This window comes from Gallinula chloropus, assembly GCF_964237585.1.
Source record: "Gallinula chloropus genome assembly, contig: HAP1_SCAFFOLD_245, whole genome shotgun sequence".
Lineage (NCBI taxonomy): Eukaryota > Metazoa > Chordata > Aves > Gruiformes > Rallidae > Gallinula > Gallinula chloropus.
This window is the reverse complement of record NW_028168552.1, coordinates 41,352-63,666: the sequence shown is the minus strand read 5'-3', so window position 1 is coordinate 63,666 and position 22,315 is coordinate 41,352. Positions and strand designations below refer to the sequence as shown.

Genomic DNA, 22,315 nt, shown 5'->3' with positions numbered 1-22,315 from the left:
GGTGATGAGTCCCCACCCAGACCTCTGGGTCCCTTTTAGGGGGGATGAGTCCCCACCCAGACCTCTGGGTCCCTTTTAGGGGTGATGGGACCCCACCCAGACCTATGGGCCCCTTTTAGGGGGGATGAGTCCCCACCCAGACCTCTGGGTCCCTTTTAGGGGTGATGGGACCCCACCCAGACCTCTGGGTCCCTTTTAGGGGGGATGAGTCCCCACCCAGACCTCTGGGTCCCTTTTAGGGGTGATGGGACCCCACCCAGACCTATGGGCCCCTTTTAGGGGTGATGAGTCCCCACCCAGACCTCTGGGTCCCTTTTAGGGGTGATGGGACCCCACCCAGACCTCTGGGCCCACCCCACCCAGACCTCTGGGCCCCTTTTAGGGGTGATGAGTCCCCACCCAGACCTCTGGGTCCCTTTTAGGGGTGATGGGACCCCACCCAGACCTCTGGGCCCCTTTTAGGGGTGATGAGACCCCACCCAGACCTCTGGGTCCCTTTTAGGGGTGATGGGACCCCACACAGACCTCTGGGCCCCTTTTAGGGGTGATGGGTCCCCACCAAGACCCTTCTAAGGGTGACAGGTCCCACCGAGACCCCCAGGTCCCTTTTAGGGGTGATGGGATCCCCACAAGACCCCTGGGTCCCTTCTAGGGGTGATGGGTCCCCATCCACACCTCAGGGTCCCTCCTGGGGGTGACAGGTCCCCTCAGACCCCCGGCTCCCTAACCATGGGGTGTCCCCCCCACCCTCTGTGTCCCCCCCATGTCCCCTCACCCCCTGTCCTCCCCCACCCTCCAAGTCCCCCCCATGTCCCCTCACCCCCTGTCCTCCCCCACCCTCCCTGTCCCCTCAGATGTCCCCTCAACCCCTGTCCCCCCCTCACCCCCTGTCCTCCCCCCACCCTCCTTGTCCCCCCCAATGTCCCCTCACCCCCTGTTCCCCCTCACCCCCTGTCCTCCCCCACCCTCCCTGTCCCCCCAGATGTCCCCTCACCCCCCGTCCTCCCCCCACCCTCCTTGTCCCCCCCAATGTCCCCTCACCCCCTGTTCCCCCCTCACCCCCTGTCCTCCCCCACCCTCCATGTCCCCCCAGATGTCCCCTCACCCCCCGTCCTCCCCCCACCCTCCGTGTTCCCCCCAATGTCCCCTCACCCCCTGTTCCCCCCTCACCCCCTGTCCTCCCCCACCCTCCATGTCCCCCCAGATGTCCCCTCACCCCCCGTCCTCCCCCCACCCTCCGTGTTCCCCCCAATGTCCCCTCACCCCGTCCCCACCTCACCTCCTGTCCCCCCCCACCCTCCCTGTCCCCCCAGATGTCCCCTCACCCCCTGTCCCCCCCCACCCTCCAAGTCCCCCCCATATCCCCTCACCCCCTGTCCCCCCCTCACCTCCTGTCCTCCCCCACCCTCCCTGTCCCCCAGATGTCCCCTCACCTCCTGTCCTCAGCGACGGCCGCGGCGGCCTCGGCCTCGGCGCGGGCGCTCCAGGCGCTGGTGGGACTGGCCGAGGCCTTGGGCAGCCCGGGGACGGTGCCGGTGGCCCTGGACACGGCCAAGGAGGCCTTGGCCTCGGCTGAGCAGGCCCTGCAGACCCTGGAGGGGCGGCTGGTGGAGGCCATGGCCGAGGTGCCGCCCGCGGCGCCGGCGCCGGGCGCGGGCTGGGATCCCCAAGCGCTGTTCCGGGCGCTGCGGGCGGCCACCGACTCCAGCGCCCAGGAGCTGGAGCAGGAGCAGCTCCGCATCCGGCAGCGCTGCCGCTGGCTCCGGCTCACCCGCAGCGTCGCCGTGGGGCTCATCGTGCTCTGCGCCCTCCCGCGTGAGTACCCACCGGTACAGACCAGTACAGACCAGTTCAGACCAGTAGGGAGCTCTACAGACCTGCCCGGACCAGTAACACTGGGAGAGAACCCTGCAGACCAGTGAGAAGTTCTATGGCCCAGTAGAGATTTTCTCTTGCCCTGACCGGTTCAGACCATTACAGACCATTACAGACCAGTTCAGACCAGTATAGACCAGTACAGACCAGTTCAGACCAGTAGGGAGCTCTACAGACCTGCCCGGACCAATAATAGTGGGAGAGAGAACCCTGCAGACCAGTGAGAAGTTCTATGGCCCAGTAGAGATCTTCTCTTGGCCTGACCAGTTCAGACCATTACAGACCATTACAGACCATTACAGACCAGTACAGACCAGTTCAGACCAGTAGGGAGCTCTACAGACCTGCCCGGACCAATAATAGTGGGAGAGAGAACCCTGCAGACCAGTGAGAAGTTCTATGGCCCAGTAGAGATCTTCTCTTGGCCTGACCAGTTCAGACCATTACAGACCAGTTCAGACCAGTAGGGACCAGTTTAGACCAGTAGGGAGCTCTACAGACCTGCCTGAACCAGTAACACTGGTAGAGAACCCTGCAGACCAGTGAGACGTTCTACAGCCCAGTAGAGTCCTTCTCTTTCCCAGACCAGTTCAGACCATTACAGACCATTACAGACCAGTTCAGACCAGTATAGACCAGTTCAGACCAGTAGAGACCAGTTCAGACTAGTAGGGAGCTCTACAGACCTGCCCGGACCAATAATAGTGGGAGAGAGAACCCTGCAGACCAGTGAGAAATTCTATGGCCCAGTAGAGACTTTCTCTTGCCCTGACCAGTTCAGACCATTACATACCAGTTCAGACCAGTATAGACCAGTTTAGACCAGTAGGGAGCTCTACAGACCTGCCTGAACCAGTAACACTGGTAGAGAACCCTGCAGACCAGTGAGACGTTCTACAGCCCAGTAGAGTCCTTCTCTTTCCCAGACCAGTTCAGACCAGTTTGGACCATTACAGACCAGTATAGCCCAGTTCAGACCAGTAGGGCCCAGTGGGGTGCCCTAAAAACCAGTATAGAGGTTCCCAGCCAGTATGGACCGGGCAGGGGGATACTGGGAGGGGACGGGGCAGGGGACACCAAGCGGGTGGGGACAAGGACACTGGGACGGAACTGGTGGCACTGGGAGGTGACTGGAGGTGCCTGGCGGCCCTGGGAGGGAACTGGTGGCACTGGGAGGTGCCTGTTGTCCCCGGGAGGTGACTGGTGGCACTGGGAGGTGACTGGAGGTGACAGTTGGCCCCGGGAGGTGACTGGGGGCACTGGGAGGGAACTTGTGTCCCCGGAAGGGAACTGGTGGCACTGGGAGGTGCCCATTGTCCCCGGGAGGTGACAGTTGACCCCGGGAGGGAACTGGGGGGACTGGGAGGTGCCTGGTGGCACTGGGAGGGGACTGGTGGCCCTGGGAGGTGACTGGTGGCTCCGGGAGGGAACTGGTAACCCTGGGAGGTGACTGGTGGCACTGGGAGGTGACTTGAGGTGCCTGGTGGCACTGGGAGGGAACTGGTGGCACTGGGAGGTGACTGGAGGTGACAGTTGACCCCGGGAGGTGCCTGGTGGCACTGGGAGGGAACTGGTGGCACTGGGAGGTGACAGTTGACCTTGGGAGGTGACTGGTGGCACTGGGAGGTGACTAGAGGTGACAGATGTCCCTGGGAGGTGACTGGTGGCACTGGGAGGGAACTGGTGGCACTGGGAGGTGCCTGGTGGCCCTGGGAGGTGACAATCCCCCCCCTGTCCCCGCAGTGTCCCTGGACGCCGTGCGGGAGGCGCTGGGGGTGACCCAGGAGTGTCACATCATCCCGGCCCTGGCGGCCGTGGCCGTGGTGACCCAGGTGGCCCTGTGGGGCGCCAGGACCTCCCGGCGTCACCTGGCCGCCGCCGCCTGTCACCAGCGTCACCAGGCCCAGCGCTACCGCCGCCTGGAGAGGGACAGGGCCACCGGGGCCACCGCCGCGGCCACTGGGGCCACCGCCGCCACCGGGGCCACCGGGGCCACCACCGCGGCCACCGCGGCCACCGCGGCCACCGGGGCCACCACCGGGGCCACCGCGGCCACCGCGGCCACCGCCGGGGCCACCGCGGCCACCGCCGAGGCCAGGGTGGCCGCCGCCCGCGTCATGGGGACGCTGGAGGAGGTGACCCAGCACCTGGGGGCCCTGGTGGCCACTGTCACCAAGGAGCTGGGGGTGGGGACACGGGGGTTCCCCGCCAGCGCCCGGCTCCTGGGGGACGTGGTGGTGGCCCTGGGGACGCTGCTGGGGGACGAGGAGGGGACGCGGCGGCTGGCGCAGGCGCTGGAGGCTCTGGGCAGGGAGGAGTGGGGGGGGGACACACACCATGGTGGCCACTGTCCCGCCTTGGGGACACCCCGATGTCCCCTCTGGGGTCCTGTGGAGGTTCCTCCCCATCTTGGGGACACCCCAATGTCCCCTCTGGGGTCCCCTGGAGGTTCCTCCCCATCCTGGTGACACCACGGTGGCCCCTGTCCCGCCTTGGGGACATCCTGGGGTCCCCTCTGGGGTCCCCTCTGGGGTCCCCCTGGAGGTTCCTCTTCCTGGGGACACCCTGATGTCCCATCCTGGGGACATCCCCGTGTCCCTTGTCCCCTCTGGTGTCCCCTGGAGGTTCCTCCTCATCCTGGGGACACCCTGATGTCCCATCTTGGGAACACCCCAATGTCCCCTCTGGGGTCCCTTGGAGGTTCCTCCTCATCCTGGGGACACCATGGTGGCCCCTGTCCCGCCTTGGGGACATCCTGGGGTCCCCTCTGGGGTCCCTTGGAGGTTCCTCTTCCTGGGGACACCCTGATGTCCCATCCTGGGGACATCCCCGTGTCCCTTGTCCCCTCTGGGGTCCCCTGGAGGTTCCTCCTCATCCTGGTGACACCATGGTGGCCCCTGTCCCATCTTGGGGACACCCCAATGTCCCCTCTGGGGTCCCTTGGAGGTTCCACCCCATCTTGGGGACATCCCCATGTCCCTTGTCCCCTCTGGGGTCCCTTGGAGGTTCGTCCTCCTGGGGACACCCTGATGTCCCATCTTGGGGACATCCCAATGTCCCTTGTCCTGTCTTGGGGACACCCCAGTGACCCATCCTGGGGACACCAACGGGGGGTTGGGGGGTGGCAGGGGGGGTGGGGGTGATGGGGTGGGGGGTGCCGGGGGGGTGGGGTAGGGGGGTTCCAGGGGGGTGGGGGTGGGGGGTAGGTGGTGAGTGGTTTCCAGGGTGGGTGGCGGGGTGCCAGGGGGGTGGAGGGGGGGGGGGTAAGGGGTGAGGGGTTGCCGGGGAGGTGGTGGGGTGGGGGGGGGTGCCAGGGGGGGTGAAGGGTTGCCAGGGGGGGTGGGGGTGGGGGGGTGCCAGGGGGGTGTGGGGTTGTGGGGTGCCAGGGGGGTGTGGGGTTGATGGGGTGGGGGTGCCAGGGGGGGTGTGGGGTTGTGGGGTGCCAGGGGGGTGTGGGGTTGATGGGGTGGGGGTGCCAGGGGGTGTGGGGTTATGGGGTGCCGGGGGGGGGGGGGGAGGGGTGGCTGGGGGTGCCGTGGGCGCTGTCAGGGACCCCAGACCCAGTCCCACCAGCCGAACCCGGGGTCCCCTCGTGTCACCCCGGGTGGGGTGGGGGGGGGGTCGGTTGTGTTGGTGCTGGGCTGGGGTTGGGTGAGAAGCCGGAGTGAGTTGCAGAGATTGATTTGGGCTCCTGGCAGCGGCGCGATCCCGGATCTGTCTTTATTCATCAATAAACCCCCCTCAGCCCAACCCAAGAGGCCTCTTAGTTTCTTGGGGGTTTTTTTTTTGGGGTTATTTGTCCCTTTTCTCCTCCTTTTCCCTTCCTGATCCTCTCACCCCACCCCACCCCCCACCCACACCCCTCCCAGCCCCCCCCTTTCCCTCTTTTCCTGTACGGAACAGGCAGCTGCCTGAACCTTGGCTCCGCAGCCAGGGTGGAACCACCACCCATGGACACCCCGAAAGACACCCCAAAAGACACCCCAAAAGACACCCCTGAGGTGGGACCAGTTTGGGGGAGGGGGGGGGAACTGGGATGGGGGCAAAAGGGCGGGTGGGGGGCAGTTTGGAGGGGGGAAGTGACGGATGGAGGGAGGGAACGAGGGATGGGGGGGGACAGGGGGGTGGCAGGGGGGTGGCAGGGGCTGGGGGGACAGGGGTTGGGGTGGGGGGGACAGGGATGGGACAGGGGATGGGGTGGTGGGGTGGGGGGGACAAAGGGGGGGTGATGGGGGGACAGGGGATGGGGTGGGGGAACAGGGGGGGTGACAGGGGGTGGCAGGGGGATGGGGGGACAGGGGATTTGGGGGGGACAAGGGGGGGTGACAGGGGATGGGGTTGGGGGGGGACAGGGGGTGGCAGGGGGACAGGGGATGGGGCAGGGGGATGGGGACAGTGGGGACAGGAGATGGGGGGCAGAGGGGACAGGGGATAGGGTGGGGGGGACAGGGGGGTGGCAGGGGGGTGGCAGGGGGGTGGGGGGACAGGGGATGGGGTGGGGGGGACAAAGGGGGGTTGATAGGGGGACAGGGGATGGGGTTGGGGGTGGCGGGGGATGGGGACAGTGGGGACAGGAGATGGGGGCAGAGGGAACAGGGGATGGGGGGGACAGGGGATTTGGGGGGGGGTACAGGGGGTGGCAGGGGACAGGGGATGGGGTTGGGGGTGGCAGGGGGACAGGGGGTGGCAGGGGGACAGGGGATGGGGTTGGGGGTTGGGGGGGGACGGGGGTGGCAGGGGGTGGCAGGAGGACGGGGGGGTGACAGGGGGACAGGGGATGGGGTTGGGGGGTGCAGGGGGTGGCAGGGGGACAGGGGGTGGCAGGGGGACAGGGGATGGGGTGTGGGGGACAGGGGGTGGCAGGGGGGTGGTGGGGGGATGTGGGGACAGGGGATGGGGTGGGGGGGACAGGGGGTGGCAGGGGGACAGGGATGGGGTTGGGGGGTGGCAGGGGGACAGGGGATGGGGTGGGGGGACAGGGGATGGGGCTGGGGGTGGCAGGGGGACAGGGGGTGGCAGGGGGACAGGGGATGGGGTGGGGGACAGGGGGGTGGCAGGGGGGTGGCAGGGGGATGTGGGACAGGGGATGGGGTGGGGGGACAGGGGATGGGGTTGGGGGGTGGCAGGGGGACAGGGGATGGGGTGGGGGGACAGGGGGGTGGCAGGGGGGTGGCAGGGGGATGTGGGGACAGGGATGGGGTGAGGGGTGGCAGAGAGGTGACAGGGGTTGGGGACAGTGGGGACAGGAGATGGGGGCAGAGGGGACAGGGGGTGACACGGGGACGGGTGTCAGGGGGGGTGACAAGGACAGGACAGGAGGAGGAGGGGATGGGGGGGCACAAGCGCCATGGGGGGGACCCAGGGTGGCACTTGGGGTCCCCCAACAGTGACAAGGCCCTTGGAGGGACCCCAAGGAAGGACACTGGGGGACCCCATTAGGGACATGAGGGAGGGACAGGAGGGTCTGGGGACCCCGTTGGGGTCTGGGTGACATTGTTGGGGACATCGGGGGGGACATGAGGGTCAGCAGGACCCCAGTTGGGCACATCAGGGGACACCAGGGACTGAGGGACCCGGTTGGGACATCAGGGGACACCAGGGACTGAGGGATCTGGTTGGGGACATTGAGGGACCCCAGTTTGGGGACATGAGGGGACATCAGGGGACACCAGGGACTGAGTGACCCAGTTGGGGACACTGAGGGACCCCAGTTTGGGGACATGAGGGGACACCAGGGACTGAGGGACCCGGTTGGGGACACTGAGGGACACTGAGGGACGGGGACACTGAGGGACACTGAGGGACCCCAGTTTGGGGACATGAGGGGACACCAGGGACTGAGGGACCCGGTTGGGGACATTGAGGGACCCCAGTTTGGGGACATGAGGGGACATCAGGGACTGAGGGACCCGGTTGGGGACATTGAGGGGACACCGAGGGACCCCAGTTTGGGGACATGAGGGGACACATGAGGATCAGTGCGACCCCAGTTGGGGACATCAGGGGACACCAGGGACTGAGGGACCCGGTTGGGGACACTGAGGGACACTGAGGGACCCCAGTTTGGGGACATGAGGAGACACTGAGGGTCTGGGTGATCTGGTTGGGGACATGAGGGGACACATGAGGGTCAGTGGGACCCCAGTTGGGGACATCAGGGGACACCAGGGACTGAGGGATCTGGTTGGGGACATTGAGGGACACTGAGGGGCCCCAGTTTGGGGACATGAGGGGACACCAGGGGACACCAGGGACTGGGGGATCCGGTTGGGGACACTGAGGGACCCCAGTTTGGGGACATGAGGGGACACCAGGGGACATCTCCACCCCCTTCACCCTGTGTCCCCAGGTGTCCCCAGAGCTTCTGGAGCCGCTGGTGGCCGTGGTGGCCACCTTGGGCGAGCTGGGTGCCACCCCCTGGGACGCCCCCTTGGCCGTGCCGGGGAAGCGCCTGCGCGGGGAGCTGGTGGCCTTGGCCGTGGGGGTGCGCAGGGCCATGGGCGGCTGGCACCACGACGTCACCGCGCTGCGCCACGCCCTGGCCACCCTGGCGGGGACCAGCCCGGGGGCCCCTGCCTGGGCCACCGTGGCCGCCGAGCTCGCCGAGTGGAAGACGAAGGTGACGGGGGTGGGGGACGCCTGGGCCGCGGTGGCCGCCGACGCCGAGCGCCTGAGGGACGCCACCGCGGCCGCTGCCACCGCCGCTGGGGCCACCCCCAAGCCGTCCCTGTGTCACCTGGGGGACAAGGTGACCCAGGGCCAGGCGGCGCTCCAGGAGGTGCTGGTGGCCTCCCGGAACCTCCCGCTGACGTCAGAGCCGGAGGCGGCGGCGGCGGCGCTGGAGGAGCACGAGGCGCGCGTGGCCAAGGCCGCCCTGGGGCTGCGCGAGGCCACCGCGGCCACCGAGGAGGCGGCGGTGGCTCTGGTGGCCTCCATGGACGCCCGGGGCTGGGGGCAACAGGCGGCGGCCGCCGTCCCCTCCCTGGGGCGGTTGGTGACGGCGGCTGGCGGGGTGGTCGCTTTCTACCGCCGCCTGAGGTGTCACCTGGAAGCCGCCGAGGTCACCGCGGCCGCCGCGGCCGCCGGTGGTGGCCCCGGTGTCCCCGAGGAGCTGGTGGGCGCGGTGGGGGTGGCAGAGGGGCTGTGGGACGCCAGCGCCCGCCTGGTGCGGTGTCACCTGCTGGGGACGCTGCACGTGGCCCAGAGGCTGCTGGTTGACGGTGTCCCCGACGCCACCACGGCCGCGGAGGTGACCCGGCGGCTCCGCGACGCCCGCGACGCCCTCCCGGAGCTGCTGCCCCCGCCCCCCCGGGGACAGCGGGGACAGCGGTGACGGGACGGTGGCACCCAGACCCCCCACACCCCCCCCCCTGTGCTCCTGGGGTCGGCTTGTCCCCTCCTCACCCGCGTGTCACCGCCGGTGTCACCCTGGAACACGTGGCCTGGATGGGGGTGTGCGTCCACCAAGTGTCTCTGTGTCTGGTTCTTGGTGTCCCCAAGGGGGTCTTGGTGTCTCCAGGGGGGGTCTTGGTGTCCCCAGGGGGGTTCTGGTGTCCCCAAGGGGGTCTTGGTGTCCCCAAGGGGGTCCTGGTGTCCCCAAAGGGGTCCTGGTGTCCCCAGGGGTGGTTCCTGGTGTCCCCAAGGGTGGTTCTTGGTGTCCCCAGGGGGGTCTTGGTGTCCCCAAGGGGTTCCTGGTGTCCCCAAGGTGTTCCTGGGGTCCCCATGGCGGGGTCCTGGTGTCCCCAGGGTGGGTTCTTGGTGTCCCCAAGGGGGTGCTGGTGTCCCCAGGGGGGTTCTTGGTGTCCCCAAGGGGTTTGTGGTGTCCCTAAGGGGGTCCTGGTGTCCCCAGGGCGGGTTCTTAGTGTCCCCAGGGGGTTCCTGGTGTCCCTAAGGGGGTCCTGGTGTCCCCAGGGCGGGTTCTTAGTGTCCCATTAGGGGTTTCTGGTGTCCCCAGGTGGGGTTCTTGGTGTCCCCAGGGGAGTCTTGGTGTCCCCAAGGGTGGTTCCTGGTGTCCCCAAGGGGTCCTGGTGTCCCCATGGAGGGTTCTTAGTGTCCCCTTAGGGATTCCCAGTGTCCCCAACAGGTCTTGATGTCCCCATGGGGGGGGTCCTGATGTCCCCAGGGGCTCTTGATGTCCCCAAGGGGGGTCCCTAAAGGCGTTTAGACCCCCCCACACCCCCCAAATAAACCCCCCCCCCAACACCCCCAAATCGGCCAAACCTCTTTATTAGCGGGTGGGGGGCACCGGGGGCCGGCGGCGGGTGCCGGGGGGGGGGGTCCCTGGGGGGTTCCCTCGGCCGCAGGGCGACCCCCTCTGGGGTTGGGGGGGGGGGTGGGGAGGAGGAAGGGGCGGAGCTCCAGGCGCTGCCTCAGCACCCCGGTCAGCAGCAGCTCGGGGGAGGCCAGGGGCAGGCGGGCGCCCAGCGCCGGCCCCCAGCACCCCGCGTCCCCCTCGCACGAGATCACCAGGCGCCGGGGCTGGGGGGGGGGGGAAAGGGGGTGGGGGGTTAATTTGGGGGAGGGGAGGGTCAATTTGGGGGGGGGAGGGGGCGTTTGAGGGTCTATCCCCACCCACATCCCACTCCCTGTATCACCCTGACCCCCCTTGGGGAGCTCTGGGACACCCAATGGGAGACCAGCCCCAAATTGGGACACCCCCCCCCACCAGCACCCAATTCCCACCCCCACCCAGGACCCCCCATCCCAAACTGGGACACCCCCCCAGCCCCCAATTCCCACTCCCCCAGGACCCCCCATCCCAAACTGGGACACCCCTCCAGCACCCAATTCCCACCCCCACCCAGGACCCCCCTCCCAAACTGGGACACCCCCCCCCCAGCACCCAATTCCCCCAAGAACCCCCCCAGCTCCTAATTCTCCCCCCCCCACTCCAGGACCCCCCTCCCAAACTGGGACACCCCCCCAGCCCCCAATTCCCCCCCCCCAGGACCTCTCCCCCCCAAACTGGGACCCCCTAGTCCCCAATTCCCAGCCCCCAATGACACCCCCCCCCCCACAAAACTGGGACCCTCCAGGACCCCCCAGCCCCCAATTCCCACCCCCAGGACCCCCATCAAACTGGGACCCCCCCCCAGCTCCCAATTACCCCCTCTCAGGACCCCCCACCCCACCCCAAACTGTGCCCCCTCCCAGGACCCCCCCTCAAACTGGGACTCCCCCAAGAACCCCCCAAACTGGGACCCCACCAGCCCCAATCCCCCCCTCATGAGGACCACCCCCCCAAACTGGGACCCCCCCATACCTGACCCCCCCCCCAGATGCCTCCTGACCCTCCCCAACAGCTTCAGGACACCCCCAACCCTTGGTGTCCCCCCCAAAATCCCCCCCCCAGGTGACTCTGGTGGCCAACCCACCCCCCAAAATATATCCCCCCCACCCCCCAAAACGTGCCCCCCCCCCAAAATGTGCCCCCTCACCCCATAGGTGTGGGGCAGGGAGGGCAGGAAGGTGCCACCACTGCAGGTGACGATGTCCCGCATGTGCTGCGGCTCCGGACGGACGCCGGGGGTGACGTGGACCTCGTAGCCCTGGGGACACCAAGGGGGGGGGGGACAGGCTCGTTTTGGGGTGGGGGACACAGTTTTGGGGTGGGGGACACAGATTTGGGGGGGGACATGAGTTTTGGGGGGGGTTTGGGGTGGGGGGGGTCTCTGGGGGTGGGTTTTGGGGTGGGTTTTGGGGCGGGGGGGTTGGGGGTGGGTTTTGGGGTGGGTTTTGGGGCGGGGGGGTCTCTGGGGGTGGGTTTTGGGGTGGGGGGTCTCTGGGGGTGGGTTTTGGAGTGGGTTTTGGGGTGGGGGGGTCTCTGGGGGTGGTTTTGGGGTGTGGTGGGTGTCTCTGGGGGTGGGTTTTGGGGTGGGGGGTTGGGGGTGGGTTTTGGGGTGGGTTTTGGGGTGGGGGGGTCTCTGGGGGTGGGTTTTGGGGCGGGGGGGTTGGGGATGGGTCTTGGGGTGGGTTTTGGGGTGGGGGGGTTGGGGGTGGGTTTTTGGGTAGGTTTTGGGGTGGGTTTTGGGGCGGGGGGGTTGGGGGTGGGTTTTGGGGTGGGTTTTGGGGTGGGGGGTCTCAGGGGGTGGGTTTTGGGGTGGGGGGGTTGGGGGTGGGTTTTGGGGTGGTTTTGGGGCTGGGGGGTCTCTGGGGGTGGGTTTTGGGGTGGTTTTGGGGTGGGGGGTCTCTGGGGGTGGTTTTGGGGTGGGGGGGTTGGGGGTGGGTTTTTGGGTAGGTTTTGTGGTGGGTTTTGGGGTGGGGATGGTCTCTGGGGGTGGTTTTGGGGTGGGTTTTGGGGTGGGTTTTGGGGCGGGGGTGGGTTTTGGGGTGGGTTTTGGGGTGAGTTTTGGGGCGGGGGGTCTCTGGGGGTGGGTTTTGGGGCTGGTTTTGGGTGGGTTTTGGGGTGGGTTTTGGGGTGGGGGGGTCCTGGGGGTGGGTTTTGGGGTGATTTTGGGGTGTGGGGGTCCTGGGGGGGGTCCCACCTGCAGGAGGGGGCGGGAGCGGGCGCGGCGCAGCGCCTGGGCCAGGCTGAAGCCGAAGTGACGCTCCTGCTGCGCGTCCCGGAGCAGGAAGGGACCCGGCGCCAGGGCGCTGCCGCCGCGGGCGCTCTGGGGACACCACGGGGGAGGCGGGGACATCGGGGAGACCCCGCGGTCACCCCTGACCCCCAGACCCCACCCTGACCCCCAGAACCCACCCCTGTCCCCCAGACCCCATCCCCTGTCCCCCAGACCCACCCCTGACCCCCAGACCCACCCCTGACCCCCAGACCCAACCCTGTCCCCCAGGCCCCATCCCATGTCCCCCAGACCCCACCCCACATCCCCCAGACCCACCCTGTCCCCCAGACCCCACCCCTGTCCCCCAGACCCCACCCCATGTCCCCCAGACCCCACCCCACATCCCCCAGACCCACCCCTGTCCCCCAGACCCCATCCCACGTCCCCCAGACCCCATCCCACGTCCCCCAGACCCCACCCTGTCCCTCAGAACCCATCCCCTGACCCCCAGACCCCATCCCCTGTCCCCCAGACCCACCCCTGTCCCCCAGAACCCATCCCATGTCCCCAGACCCCACCCCTGTCCCCCAGACCCCATCCCCTGTCCCCAAGGTTCTCCAGGTCCCCCAGACCCCACCTCATGTCCCCCAGACCCCACCCCACGTCCTCAAGGTTCTCCAGGTCCCCCAGACCCCATCCCACGTCTCCAGAGACCTCATCCCATGTCCCCACGGACCCCCCTGTCCCCAAAGACCCCCCACCCTGTCCCCAAGGTTCTTCAGGTCCCCAAGACCCCATCCCACATCCCCAGAGACCCCATCCCACGTCCCCAGAGACCCCATCCCATGTCCCCATGGACCCCCCTGTCCCCAAAGACCCCCCACCCTGTCCCCAAGGTTCTCCAGGTCCCCAAGACCCCATCCCACGTCCCCAGAGACCCCATCCCATGTCCCCATGGACCCCCTTGTCCCCACGACCACCCACACTGTCCCCCAGCCCTTCACCCCATGTCCCCAAGACCCCCACCCTGTCCCCAAGGTCATCCATGTCCCCAAGACCCCATCCCATGTCCCCATGGACCCCCCTGTCCCCAAAGACCCCCCACCCTGTCCCCAAGGTTCTCCAGGTCCCCAAGACCCCACCTCATGTCCCCACGGACCTCCCTGTCCCAAAGACCACCCTCCCTGTCCCCAAGACCCCCCACCCTGTCCACAACGTTCTCCATGTCCCCAAGACCCCACCCCACGTCCCCATGGACCCCCCTGTCCCCAAAGACCCCCCACCCTGTCCCCAAGATCATCCATGTCCCCGAAACCCCATCCCACATCCCCAGAGACCCCATCCCATGTCCCCAGAGACCCCCCTGTCCCCAAGACCCCCCACCCTGTCCCCAAGATTCTCTAGGTCCCCAAGGTCCCATCCCATGTCCCCCAGACCCCATCCCATGTCCCCAAAGACCCCTCCCTGTCCCCAAGATTCTCCATGTCCCCAAGACCCCATCCCACGTCCCCAGAGACCCCATCCCATGTCCCCACGGACCTCCCTGTCCCAAAGACCACCCTCCCTGTCCCCCAGCCCTTCACCCCATGTCCCCAAGACTCCCACCCTGTCCCCAAGGTCATCCATGTCCCCAGAGACCCCATCCCACGTCCCCAGAGACCCCATCCCACATCCCCATGGACCCCCTGTCCCCGAAGACCCCCCAACCTGTCCCCAAGGTTCTCCATGTCCCCAAGATCCCATCCCATGTCCCCATGGACCCCCTGTCCCCAAAGACCCCCCACCCTGTCCCCAAGGTGCTCCATGTCCCCAAGACCCCATCCCACATCCCCAGAGACCCCATCCCATGTCCCCAGAGACCCCCCTGTCCCCAAGACCACCCACCCTGTCCCCAAGATTCTCTAGGTCCCCAAGGTCCCATCCCATGTCCCTCAGACCCCATCCAACATCCCCAAAGACCCCTCCTGTGTCCCCAAGGTTCTCCAGGTCCCCAAGACCCCATCCCACGTCCCCAGAGACCCCATCCCATGTCCCCATGGACCCCCCTGTCCCCAACCCCCCCCTTGAGACCCCCCAGGCGGTACCTGCAGGAGCCACTCGGGGGTGACGATGGGGACGCCGCGCGCCACCGCGCAGAGGAACTTGACGGTGCGGCGGACGCGGTCGGTCACCAGGTGGGTACAGTCGAAGACAGAGGTGGCCAGGGACCCCCCCAGGGCCCTCAGGGCCACCTCCATGGCCGGGGAGGCCACCACCCCCGTGAAGAGCACCTGGGGACGCCGGGCAGATGCCACCAAGGTCCCCTCCCTGCCCCCCCTGAAGGTGGGGACCCCCCTGGGGACACCACGGTAGGGGGACCCCCTGTGACATCAGGGGGCACCTCGGGGGGTGGTGGGACCCCCCTGGGGACACCAGGGTGGGGGGTAGGGGGGACACCCCATGGGGACAGCTCAGGGGGTGGGGAGGTTGGGTGGGGGGTAGTGGGACCCCCCTGGGGACACCAGGGTGGGGGGTAGGGGGGTGGGACACCCTGTGACATCAGGGGACACCTCAGGGGGTGGTTGGGTGGGGTGGGGGGTGGTGGGATCCCCTGTGACATTGGGGGGCACCTCAGGGGGTGGTGGGACACCCATGGGGACACCAGGGTGGGGGCAGTGGGACCCCCCGTGACATCAGGGGGAACCTCAGGGGGTGGTAGGGTGGGGGGACCCCCCTGGGGACACATTGGGGGGTGGTGGGACCCACCTGGGGACACATTGGGGGGTGGTGGGGTGGGGTGGGGGGTGGTGCGACCCCCTGTGACACTGGGGGGCACCTCAGGGGGTGGTGGGACCCCCCTGGGGACCCCCCGAGGTGTCACCTACCTTGGGGGAGGGGGAGCTGGGTCCCCCCCGGGGGCGGAGCCGGGGTCCTGAGGCGTCAGCTGATTGGTCCTTGAGGGGGGAGGGGGATGGGCAGGGTGAGGCCACGCCCACTCTGAGCCCCCAGCTCCTCCCACCGTCCAATCAGAAGCCCCGCCCACTCCTGAGGCCCCTCCCCCCTGAGTAAGCCCCTCCCCCTCCGAGGCCACACCCAATCAGGCAGCTCCACACCAGCCCCTCCCACTCAGGGCCCACACAAGCCCCTCCCACCGAGGCTACAGCCAATCAGGAAGCCCCAAGCACACAAGCCCCGCCCCCTCAGAAGCCCCCCCAAGCTCCTCCCACTCCAGCCAATCAGAAAGCCCCACCAACGTAAGCCCCTCCCACTCCACAGCCCCGCCCACTCAAGAGGCTCCACCCAATCAGGAAGCCCCACTCTACACAAGCCCCGCCCACCCACTGAGGCTCCAGCCAATCAGGAAGCCCCCAGCCCTCATATAAACCCCTCCCACCCACGAGCCCCGCCCACTCACGCAACGCCCAATCAGGAAGCCCCATCATTGAGCAAGCCCCGCCCACTCATGCGCTGCCCAATCAGGAAGCCCCACCCACCCCCAAGCCCCACCCACCTGCTCCCTCCCCTGGGTGGGGGCGGGGCCTGTCCTCTGGGGGCGGGGCTTGGGCGGTGGGCGGGGCTTGGGTTGGGGGCGTGTCCTGGGCGGTGGGCGGGGCTTGGGCGGTGGGCGGGGCTCCGCCGGGTCGCGCCCCTCAGCGATTGGCCGCTCGGGCCGGGCCTGGAGACGGGGGCTCCTCCGGACGGGGGCGGGGCCAGCCGAGGCCCCGCCCCTCCCCCGGGACACGCCCCCCGAGGCTCCGCCCCCTCGGGGCCCGGCCAGGCGCTGGCTGCGGCGCGGAGGCTCCTGCGGTGACGTCAGCGGCGGCGGCGCTGACGTCATCGGCGGCTGCCTTGGAGCGGGGGGAGGAACTGGGGCTGGATGCTCTTCATCCCCCCCCGCCTCCTCCTCCTCCTCCTCCTTCCTCACGGGGTCCCTGGGATGCTCTTCATCCCCCTCCTCCTCCTCCTCCTTCATCATGGGGGCCCTGGGATGCTCTTCATCCCCCTCCTCCTCCTCCTCCTTCCTCACGGGGTCCTGGGGACGCTCTTCATCCCCCCCCTCCTTCTCCTCCTCCTTCCTCATGGGGTCCCTGGGATGCTCTTCATCGCCCTCCTCCTCCTCCTCTTTCCTCACGGGGTCCCCGGGATGCTCTTCATCCCCCTCCTCCTCCTCCTTCCTCATGGGGTCCCTGGGATGCTCTTCATCGCCCTCCTCCTCCTCCTCATTCCTCACGGGGTCCCTGGGATGCTCTTCCTCCTCCTCTTCCTCCTCCTTCTCCCCCTCTTCCTCCTCCTTCTTCATCCCAGGGTCTCCAGGATGCTCTTCCTCCTCCTCCTTCTTCTCCTCCTCCTCCTCCATCATGGAGTCCTGGGGACGCTCTTCCTCCTCCTTCTCCTTCTCCTCCTCTTCCTCCTTCATCCCAAGGACCCTGGGATGCTCTTCCTCCTCCTCTTTCTTCTCCTCCTCCTCCATCATGGAGTCCTGGGGATGCTCTTCTTCCTCCTTCTCCTCTTCCTCCTCCTCATTCTTCATCCCAGGGCCCCCGGGATGCACTGGGGGCGGCTGCTCTTCCTCCTTCTCCTTCTCCTTCATCCCAGGGTCCTGGGGATGCTCTTCCTCTTCCTCCTCCATCGGGGTGTCCCTGGGATGGACTGGGGGTGGCTGCTCTTCCTCCTTCTCCTCTTCCTCCTCCTCCTTTTCCTTCATCCCAGGGTCCTGGGGACGCTCTTCCTCCTCCTCTTCCTCCTTCTCCTTCATCCCTGGGTCCTGGGGACGCTCTTCCTCTTCCTCCTCCTCCTCCTTCTCCTTCATCCCTGGGTCCTGGGGATGCTCTTCCTCTTCCTCCTCCATCGGGGTGTCCCTGGGATGCACTGGGGGTGGCTGCTCTTCCTCCTTCTCCTCTTCCTCCTCCTCCTTCTCCTTCATCCCAGGGTCCTGGGGATGCTCTTCCTCTTCCTCAGTCAGGGGGTCCCGGGGATCCACCCAGAACGGCCGCTCTTCCTCCTTCTCCTCCTCCTCCTTCTCAGGGAGGAGGAAGAGCTGGGTGGGCTCCTCGGGATCCCAACCTGCTGGAGGAACCACACTGGGTGAGGTGGGACACCCACGTGTCCAGGGGGGTGGGGTGACAGGGGGGGGACACCCCAAAACCTGGGGGGGGGGCACCTACCCTCAGCCACCGGCGCCAAGAAGTTCTGGGTGGGCTCCAACAGGAGGTCGGGGTCTTCTGGGGGGGGAACAAGGACCTTGAGGTGGGACCCAAACATCTGGGGGGGGTTGTTCCTCAGGGATTTGGGAGGGGATGGGGCTGTTCCTCAAGGATTTGGGGTTGTTCCTCAGGGATCTGAGAGGGGAAAGGGCTGTTCCTCAAGGATTTGGGAGGGGAAGGGGTTGTTCCTCAAGGATTTGGGAGGGGATGGGGCTGTTCCTCAAGGATTTGGGGTTGTTCCTCAGGGATTTGGGAGGGGATGGGGCTGTTCCTCAAGGATTTGGGGTTGTTCCTCATGGATCTGGGAGTGGATGGGGCTGTTCCTCAGGGATTTGGGAGGGGAAGGGGTTGTTCCTCAAGGATTTGGGGTTGTTCCTCAGGGATTTGGGAGGGGATGGAGCTGTTCCTCAAGGATTTGGGGTTGTTCCTCATGGATCTGGGAGGGGATGGGTCTGTTTCTCAAGGATTTGGGAGGGGACAGGGTGGTTCCTCAGGGATTTGGGAGGGGAAGTGGCTGTTCCTCAAGGATTTGGGGTTGTTCCTCATGGATCTGGGAGGGGATGGGTCTGTTTCTCAAGGATTTGGGAGGGGAAGGGGTTGTTCCTCAAGGATTTGGGAGGGGATGGGGCTGTTCCTCAAGGATTTGGGGGTGTTCCTCAAGGATCTGGGGGGGGGACACCCAACCTTTGGGGGTCACCCCGCTCACCCTCAGTCTCCTCAACATCTGGCTGGGGTCGGTTCCAGGTCGGGATCTGTCTCTGAACATCTGGAGTTGGGGCCACCTCCTCCAGGTCGGTGTCGCTGCCCGGCGAGGAAACATCTGGATTGGGGGTCTCCATCACCACAGCTGGGGTTTTTGGGGGGTTTTGGGGGGTTTGGTGGCTTTGGGGCCGATGGGTGGTGGGATTTGGGTCGTCTCCCTCCGTATCCGTGTCGCTCTCCAGCTTCAGGTTCCAGGGGGCGCTGGGGGACTCTTCAACATCTGGACTGGGGTTCCTCAGCCCCACATCTGGATCTCTGAGGGGTTCTGGGGTGATTCCATGGGGGGTTGGACACCCCAGGCTTGGGTTCTCCTCATTGATGTCCCCGTTGGTGACCTTGGGCTTGGATTTGGGGATCCTTGGGAGGGTTCCAGGGGTGGCTGAGGTCCCAACATCTGGATTTGGGGTCTCCAGCTCCACATCTGTGTCACTGTCCACCAGAAGACCCCCCTGTCCTCCTCCAACATCCCCACTGGTGACCTTGGGCTTGGAACTGGGGATCCTTGGGTGGGTTCCAGGGGTGACTGAGGTCCCAACATCTGGATTTGGGGTCTCCAGTGTCACATCTGGACCTTTTCCACCTGTAAGGGCCTCGATCTCCTCCACATCTGTGTCACTGTCCACCAGGAGACCGCCTTGTCCTCCTCCAACATCCCCGCTGGTGACCTTGGGCTTGGAACTGGGGACCCTTGGGTGGGTTCTATGGGTGGCTGAAGTCACAACATCTGGATTTGGGGCCTCCAGCGCCACATCTGGCTTCTTCCCACCTGGAAGGACCTCGGTCTCCTCCACATCTGTGTCACTGTCCACCAGGAGACCGCCTTGTCCTCCTCCAACGTTCCTGTTGGTGACCTCAGGCTTGGAATTGGGGATCTTTGGGTGGGATCTAGGGGTGGCTGAAGTCCCAACATCTGGATTTGGGGTCTCCAGCTCCACATCTGGCTTCTTCCCACTTGGAAGGACCTCGATCTCCTCCACATCTGTGTCACTGTCCACCAGGAGACCCCCTTGTCTTCCTCCAACATCCCCATTGGTGACCTTGGGCTTGGAATTGGGGATCCTTGGGTGGGTTCCAGAGGTGGTTGAGGTCCCAACATCTGGATCTGGGGTCTCCAGCTCCACATCTGTGTCACTCTCCACCAGGAGACCCCCTTGTCCTCCTCCAACGTCCCCATTGGTGACCTTGGGCTTGGAGCTGGGGATCCTCGGGTGGCCTCCTGGGATTCCAGAGGTGGTTGGGGTCCCCACATCTGGATCTGGGGTCTCCAGCTCCACATCTGTGTCGCTCTCCACCAGCAGCAGCCCAATTCCATTCCCACCACCTCCAACACCTGGATTTGGGGTCCTCTCCTCCTCCTCCTCCTCTTCCTCCTCCTCCATCGGCCTCCCGCTCAACAGGCGGCGCTTGGGAAGCGCCCCGAGGTCGCCGTCACCTTCGGCGTCGCCGGTGACGTCATCGCCTCCCGAATCCAGATGTTTCTTGGGATGGGAAGGGCCATTCCAGGGTGGGACGTCCCAAAGAGCCACTGGCCTCCCCCCATCCTCCGGAACCGGGGTGGATTTGGGGTGGAACCGCTGGATTTTGGGTCTCTTCACCTCTGGGTCTGAGGGGGTGCCCAGCGCGGGCACGCGGCGCTTTCGGGGGTTCCCCTCCCCCTCTTCTGGGTCGCTATGGGGACGAGCGATGACGTCATCACCCAGCAGGACCTGGAGGATCCACGTTCACCCCAAAACCAGACCTGGACCCCCCCCAGATTCCCTCCTCAAGGAGGAAAGGGGGGTGGGGGGGGTCCCACCTACCTCTCCGGGATGATTTGGGGTGAAGCAGCATCTCCAAGGGGGGGTCCTGAGGGGGGGGGACACACAACGGGGCTGAGATGATGATTTTGGGGGAGGGGGATCCCCCAGATCCCACCACAACCCCCCCCAGAGCTTCCACCTTGTGCTACAGGAAGAGGGGGGTCGCCCCCCAAATCGTCATCCCCCCTCTTCCTCCTCCTCCTCCTCTTCCTCCTCGCGGCCTCGCGCCGCAGCAGCTCCTCCTCCTCCTCCTCATCGTCCTCTGAGGCGCTGGCCAGGGGGGTCCCCACTTCCTGGGAGCGTCCTGAGGAGGAGGAAGGTTATTGGGGTGCTGGGGGGGGGCTATGGGGCACCCCCCTCCCTGGGGCTGGGGGGGAATGGGATATTGGGGGACTGGAGGGACTGGGATGGATGGGGGACTGGGATGAATTGGGCTACTGGGGGGGATTGGGATGGATTGAGGGGCTGGGATGGATGGGGGACTGTGGGGGACTGGGATGGATTGGGGGGACTGGGATGGATTGGGGGGACTGGGAGGGAATGGGATATTGGGGGACTGGAAGGACTGGGATGGATTGGGGGGACTGGGATGGATAGGGGACTGGGATGAACTGGGGTACTGGGGGGGACTGGGATGGATTAGGGGACCAGGGGGCACTGGGATGGACTGGGGGACTGGAGGGGATTGGGATGGATTGGGGTATTGGGGGAGACTGGGATGGATTGGGGGACTGGAGGGGACTGGGATGGATTGGGGGGCTGGTGGGGACTGGGATATTGGGGTACTGGGGGGATTGGGATGGATTGGGGGGCTGGTGGGGACTGGGATGGATTGGAAGGGACTGGGATGGATTGGGGGCTGGGGAGACTGGTGGGGACTGGGATATTGGGGTACTGGGGGATTGAGGTGCAATGGGTGTTTGGGGCTGCTGGGGGGGTAATGGGTTGGGGGGACTGGGGGAGTAATTGGGGGGGGCTGAGGTGTATTGGGAGGTACTGGGAGCCACTGGGAGAGGGTGGGGGGGCACTGGGGGGGGGAGTGGGAGTTGATGACCCCCCCCCAATCCCTCGGGGGACTCACCCGCAGCGCTGAGGCTCCTCTGGCGGCTTCTTTTCATGGTCTGGGGGGGGGTGGGGGGGTTTGGGGGGTACAACTGACCCCCCCTCCCCTAAATATCACCCCCCATCCTCCAAACACCCCCCCCCCACTGCCCAGGGGGGCTGGTTTGTACCCCCACCCCCAAAATCGACCCCTTCGGCACTAAGGAACCCTAAATTGCCCCATGGGGACCCCCCCAAACACCCCCCCAGGGCCCCAAACAGCACCAGGAGCCCCCAAAACCACCCCCACCCCTCCCAACACCCCTCTGGCCCCCTCCAAGTGCCTCAGGGACCCCCAAATAGCCCCACGGAGCCCCCCAAACCCCTCCCCGTAGGGCACTGAATGGTCCCAGGAGCCCCCAAAACCACCCCCACCCCTCCCAACTCCCCTCTGACCCCCTCCAAGTGCCTCAGGGACCCCCAAAATGAGCCAGGACCCCCCCCAAATGGCCCCAAGACTATGCTACACCACCCCCAACAACCTTTGGACCCCCTCCAAGTGCCTCAGGGACCCCCAACCTGGGCCAGGACCCCCCCAGACTGGGCCAGGACCCCCCAAAATCCCTCAGGGAGCCCCTCAACCGCCTCCAACCGGTCCCAGGACCCCCCTAAATCACCCCTACCCCTCTGAACTGCCCTTTCACCCCATTCAAGTGCCTCAGGGACCCCCAAACTGGGCCAGGACCCCCAAACTGGGCCGAGACCCCCCAAAATTCCCTCAGGGAGCCCCTCAACCCTCTTCAACCGGTCCCAGGACCCCCCTATACCACCTACACCCCCCCGAACAGCCCTTTGACCCCTCCAAGCACCTCAGGGACCCCCAAACTGGGCCAGAACCCCCCAAAATCCCTCAGGGAGCCCCCCAAACAGCCTCAGGACCCCCCTAAACCGTCCCCATCCCTCCCAACTGCCCTTTCTCCCCATTCAAGCGCTTCAGGGACCCCCAAACTGGGCCAGGACCCCCCAGACTGGGCCAGGACCCCCTAAAATCCCTCAGGGAGCCCCCAAACGGCCCCAGGACCCCCCTAAACTGCCCCCACTGCTCCCAACTGCCTTTTGACCACTCCAAGTGCCTCAGGGACCCCCAAACTGG

At 66.5% G+C, this 22,315-nt stretch overlaps 2 protein-coding genes and 1 long non-coding RNA gene across 3 annotated transcripts; 1 reads left to right on the top strand and 2 right to left on the bottom strand.

The window, feature by feature from the left end:
• Positions 1-5,736: 5,736 nt before the first annotated feature.
• Positions 5,737-9,333, top strand: LOC311204372 (uncharacterized protein). The gene is made up of 2 exons (XM_084280803.1): positions 5,737-5,876; positions 8,225-9,333. The coding sequence occupies exons 1-2, from the start codon at positions 5,826-5,828 to the stop codon at positions 9,206-9,208; spliced, it is 1,035 nt and encodes a 344-aa protein (XP_084136929.1). The 5' UTR covers positions 5,737-5,825; the 3' UTR covers positions 9,209-9,333.
• Positions 9,334-10,035: 702 nt separating this feature from the next.
• LOC311204361 (uncharacterized protein) lies at positions 10,036-19,701 on the bottom strand (the record flags this gene model as incomplete). The annotated part of the gene is made up of 8 exons (XM_084280793.1): positions 10,036-10,353; positions 11,313-11,423; positions 12,360-12,485; positions 14,462-14,647; positions 15,242-15,310; positions 15,868-17,420; positions 17,522-17,578; positions 18,267-19,701. The coding sequence occupies 8 exons, from the start codon at positions 19,699-19,701 to the stop codon at positions 10,036-10,038; spliced, it is 3,855 nt and encodes a 1,284-aa protein (XP_084136919.1).
• A 7-nt stretch (positions 19,702-19,708) lies between these two features.
• LOC311204360 lies at positions 19,709-20,396 on the bottom strand. Its single transcript, XR_014618051.1, has 3 exons — positions 20,261-20,396; positions 20,122-20,167; positions 19,709-19,990 (listed from the first exon to the last, which is right to left on the bottom strand). It is a non-coding gene; the product is annotated as an uncharacterized lncRNA (long non-coding RNA).
• Between the last annotated feature and the right edge of the window lie 1,919 nt (positions 20,397-22,315).

Coding starts and splice junctions, on each gene's coding strand:
- LOC311204372 (XM_084280803.1), top strand. CDS start 5,826: ATGGACACCCCGAAAGACACCCCAAAAGACACCCCAAAAGACACCCCT. Junction 5,877..8,224: donor CCCCAAAAGACACCCCTGAG/GTGGGACCAGTT, acceptor CTGTGTCCCCAG/GTGTCCCCAGAGCTTCTGGA.